General features: G+C 50.7%; 1 protein-coding gene across 3 annotated transcripts in view; it reads right to left on the reverse strand.

The window, feature by feature from the left end:
• Positions 1-3,316, reverse strand: part of LOC112478328 — a 5,794-nt gene extending 2,478 nt beyond the window's left edge. Inside the window, exon 1 of one of the 3 annotated variants that reach the window (XR_003045780.1) lies at positions 692-3,316. Coding sequence is in view for 1 of the 3 variants with exons in the window: in XM_025045453.1 (XP_024901221.1) it covers positions 263-531 (269 nt within the window). In the remaining 2 variants the exon portion in view is untranslated. Of the gene's footprint in view, positions 1-262; positions 663-691 lie in introns of those variants that run through there. The other 2 variants (XR_003045779.1, XM_025045453.1) reach the window with 2 other exon arrangements.
• Positions 3,317-4,596: the final 1,280 nt, after the last annotated feature.

Genomic DNA, 4,596 nt, shown 5'->3' on the forward strand with positions numbered 1-4,596 from the left:
TGCTCGGCCCATCACAGTTTTAGAACTGGAAAGCGTTCTAATCTGGGTGTGGTGACCTCATCGGGGTGACTCCCTAAGTGGCCCAGCGAGTCTCAGCTCTACTTCTGGGCACCCATGATTAAGACTTTCCTGCAGCTGAGGGCCATCGAAACGACGCCAGCAGATGACAGTTCGCTGGGCAGCCAGCCACAGTCGCTGGCCGTTAGACTGGGCAGCCCTTGAGGAGACTTGGAGGGTGGGCCCCGGCTTCCCCACGCCCCACCTGTCACTCGCGACCGGCTCACTGCTCCCATCTGCACACAGCCAGGCAGCAGCTAGGTCAGAACTCAGCGACGCGGCCAGCCTCAGCTTTCCCGAGCCACGGTCCCCAAACAGCTCTGAGCCCGGCCTTTCGCTGAGCCATCCATCCACCGCCTCGTTCTTTCTCATTCTGTCAGTGCAGGGAGGGCGTGCCCCCCAGTGGCGCTCATGACCGGAAGGCCACGGTGACTGCGTGGAGGGCAGCTGTTCCCGCCAGGGTTCCAGCGCCATAAAAGGTGCATATTAAACAGCCTCCCTGAGCTCTCCCTCAGATCCAACGGGCGCGGTTGCCCAGCACTGTCCCGGATTGATGGCGTTAAATAAGGACTGTGTGACTTACCACCGGAAGGGGTCTTAGAGATTGATGGCGTTAAAGGACTGTGTGACTTACCACCGGAAGGGGTCTTAGACGTTATGGATCTCCACCAGGTCGGGTTAAGTCCACCCCACTTCCTTTATTTGAAAAAGGAGCTTCAGAGGCCCGATGGCTCGTCCAAGGATGCGTGCCACACGCAGTGTCCCCACGCACACTTGCCCGAGAGCCACCCCCGACCCCCGTCTGGTTTCTTTGTGCCTCGGCCCGTGCCCCTTCTCACCCTATTTAAATGCTTCAGCGAGGCAGTTCTTACCTCTCTGTTGTTCTTTACCTGCCTGCTCCATAAGTAGGTCATTTAGACCTTTGAAATAAAAGCGACCCGGCAGTCTTAGATGAATGACCATGACTCACAGTGGAATCACATTTCAACCTGGAATGAAACGCACTCAGATCAGACTGCATTGGCCGGAGTCGGGTGTTGAGCTGTTAGCCTTGTGATTTTAACATTTCTTAGGTATTTAGTTGGTTTCGATGTTTACAAGTGACTTTTGTAAATGTTAAAAAGTGTCTGGCACATACGTAACATTTTTAAATGTTAGTTATTGTTTTACGATGTGAGTCACTAATTTGAAAAGCAGCATGAGGAGGCTCTAAGGCCTCTCCCTCCCATGGCTGACTCAGACCCGGAGGCTCAGAGCTGAGGGCGAACGTGGGGGCTGGGAATGGGGTGGGGGTGCGGCTCAGGCACCTCGATTTCTGGAAAAAGTATTCTCACTCATGGGTCCGCATAGGGACGAGTCCACGGCATAGCCGCGTGAAGTTAATTTTAGAAATCACAGTGGCATCATGAAGGATTACAGAGATTTTTATTTTTTATTCGAGAAGACTCAGTGTCGTGCACATTTTAACAGAGAGGATTTCTATGTTTAAAGGGAAGGTGGACTTTGACAACTTCCCTGAGAAACTGAATTCACAGTGATGACAGAGAGACTGAAATCTGCACGGTTGGGTCTAGGTGACATTCCCGTTGATCTGTACGTTAGTTTCAAACCAACGTCTTTGAAACCAGTGGGGCGGGGGAGCAGATTGGCTAACGCACTAAACCGGTGGAAACGGATCCACCTGCGGGTGGTGTGACTGGATATGTAGTCCCTCTTTTTAATGGAGTAATATGATTTAAACAAAACAGTTCCGTGCATTCACTGTAGGAAACAACACAATAGTCAGCATTGATTGAAACCCAATCATATGAATGAAAGAAAAAGTATCCAAACCCTCAACGGAAAAACTAAATAGCAAAACAAGACTTTTTTCCCTCATAGATCGGCTCTGAAAAGGATTCACAATCCCACACTCAGGCGGGCATCTCCTCTGGTCCCTTTGCTGAAGTCTAAGGTATTAGTCACCAGGGCGACGTTTATCTGTGCCACAAACTGTCGGTTTTGCTACTGAGGTCGTTCCGTTTTGTTTTTGACCTGCAATTTGTGTGTAGCAGGTAGAGGAGAGCTACCTGGTGGGAATCACACATGTAGCCTTAAAACAAAGAACTGATTTGGGTGACGATTTATATCGTGTATTAAAAAACGAGACGAATTAAAACAAAACAAAAATTGCCGTAGCAAATCGGTGCACCTAGATGATTCCCTTTCGGATATTTAGGATTGCAGGCTTCTTTTTATGCAATTAAGGGTTAGAGTAAGAAAAATCAAAGAAAAAGTAATCGCTATTATACAGGGCAGAGATGAAGCGTGGGTCTTAAGATATTTGAATACTGTTACTCAAATTACATTTCCGCCCCTTTTTTGCCAAGTTGAGATATATGTTTATTACATCTATTTAAAGACCTTCCAAGGTAAATCAGCGAACAGTTACTGAGCAACTAGGTGTGCAAGACTTTTGGAAGCAGTGGTTTTGAAAGCAGTGGTTCTTGGCCGTGGGCCTCAGACCTCTCGAAGCCTCCGTGCCCAGTTGTCCCATACGCACCCCAAGATCATCCCGGACTTCTGAGGGACCATCCATCTGACACACGAATAATTACTTGTTCATAAATTATACGTGTATTGCCACAACAAAAATTAATTTACTGTACAGTACAAACACAAATAGAAACTAAAAGAAGGGGAAGAATATTATTCGAAGAGCGTGCACTTCACTTTGGGGACGAGGCCTATAGAATAAAAACACATTTGCCTTTTACGTTTTAAGCATCTGTAGATGCTCCTGTGATTAATGAGACAGGCAAAGGAGAGTCAACACAGCAACTTCGAGTCTCTGAAGAAGAAAACCAAACTAAGTGGATCAGAATGAATATTTCAAAAATCAGTAAAATATCCCAGAAGGAAATGACCCATGGCCAAGTGCATCTGCGGCCATCTGCAGAGCCCTGGGGTCCTGGACAGAGCCCCCGAAGTGGCCAGGCTGTTCCAGGGACCCCACGATTCTGCAGTGTGATGGAGGTTCTGCTTTCCCCCCACTGCTGGTTCTGGGGGACACAGCGGGCCCACTAAACTCAGCCTGGACCACGTGTCCAGACTGCACGGACGTCACCCTCCAGCTCTCGTCCTCCAGCTCCCGTCCTCCTCAGAGAACAGGGCCCCTGAGCTCCCGGCAAAGGCGTCTGTCCCCAAAGCCCTTAGGCCGGCAGGGCGGCCTCCCCGCCCCCCTCGGCCTCCACTCCCCTCAGCCCCTTTGCTCCCCTCTCTGTCCAGGTCGGGTTAAGTCCAGGACTTGGCTTCTCTCACTTTTCCTGGCCCCTTTGCCTTGTGCTAGGCCCTGGGCCACTTTGTCCTCCCCGTTGATCACCCCGGGCAGAAACCAGTGAGTGACCTACGGCCTCGTCACCATCCACGGAATCTTAAGATGCAGCGAACATCTGTTATGGAGACGTACAAGTTCAGCTGCACGTTCCAGGAGGCATGTTGGGTCCCAGGTGCTGCTCACAATCGTGAGCTTCCGTCGGTGCACTGTGCCCGGGGACAGCTCCAGAAAGAGAGATGGCGACAGTCTTCCGTGTTCTGAGTCCACCCCCTGGTCATGTGGCCAGGCTGGGAGGCCAAGGCTCTCCCGACCCAGGCACCTATAAGTCTCAGAATAAGTGTCACCACGATTCCCTTGGGTAAAATGTAAAGTCTGACTGAAGACGGTGTGCCCAAGGCGACGTACGACAGTGTATTTGTATTACAAGGCTGTCGTAATAAATGGCCACAAGCTGGATGTCTTAAAACAACAGAAAGCCGCCCTTTCACAGTCCGGAGGCCAGAAGTCCAAACTCAGGGTGCTGGCGGAGCGGGTTCCTCCAGGAGGTGCTGAGGAAGTGGGTTCCTCTCTCCTCCCGCGGGCGGTTGGCCAGAACCTCTGTCTTCGTGCAGCCTGCTCCCTGTGTGTCCGCATGTCCTCGTGCAAGCTTTTCTCTCCCTGCAAGGAGCCGGTCGTTGGATGAGGGACCACGCACATCCAGAGCGACCGCGTCGTTGCTGGATCGCGTCTGCAAAGAGCCTCCCCCACATCAGGCCGCGGTCACGGGCTCTGGGTGGACGGGAACATTTGGAAGGCGCTGTTCGGCCCGGCGCAGTGTTCTCGAGCGTCCCAGACGATTTCGTTCTCGGGGCTGAAATGTGCGGTGTGTGTCGTGTGCTCTTAGCCCCGCACACAAGACGAGGAAAGTCTTTTTATTTTTTTTCCCAAGTCCAACAACCGGATGTATTTTTTCCTTTCTCTGGGGATTTGAAGATGTTTAATGATGTGTCAAAAACCGGCCCGAAAGACTTGTTTGTTCCGCAGTGAAATCCACTCATAAGTCCTTAGAACTGGGGCAGCTCTGAGCTCCCGTTCTCGGGCTGCCTATTTATAGGGAAACCTATTTTGTGCAAATTAGAATGCATTGGGTCACGTTAACAACCGGAACTGGTTTAATTCAAACGACTGGAATTTGTGGATTTTAGAAACAATAAAGACTGTGGGACAAGGAGGGAAAGAAGTGA

The sequence above is a fragment of the Pteropus alecto genome, unplaced genomic scaffold, assembly GCF_000325575.1.
Source record: "Pteropus alecto unplaced genomic scaffold, ASM32557v1 scaffold143, whole genome shotgun sequence".
NCBI classification, from domain to species: Eukaryota; Metazoa; Chordata; class Mammalia; order Chiroptera; family Pteropodidae; genus Pteropus; species Pteropus alecto.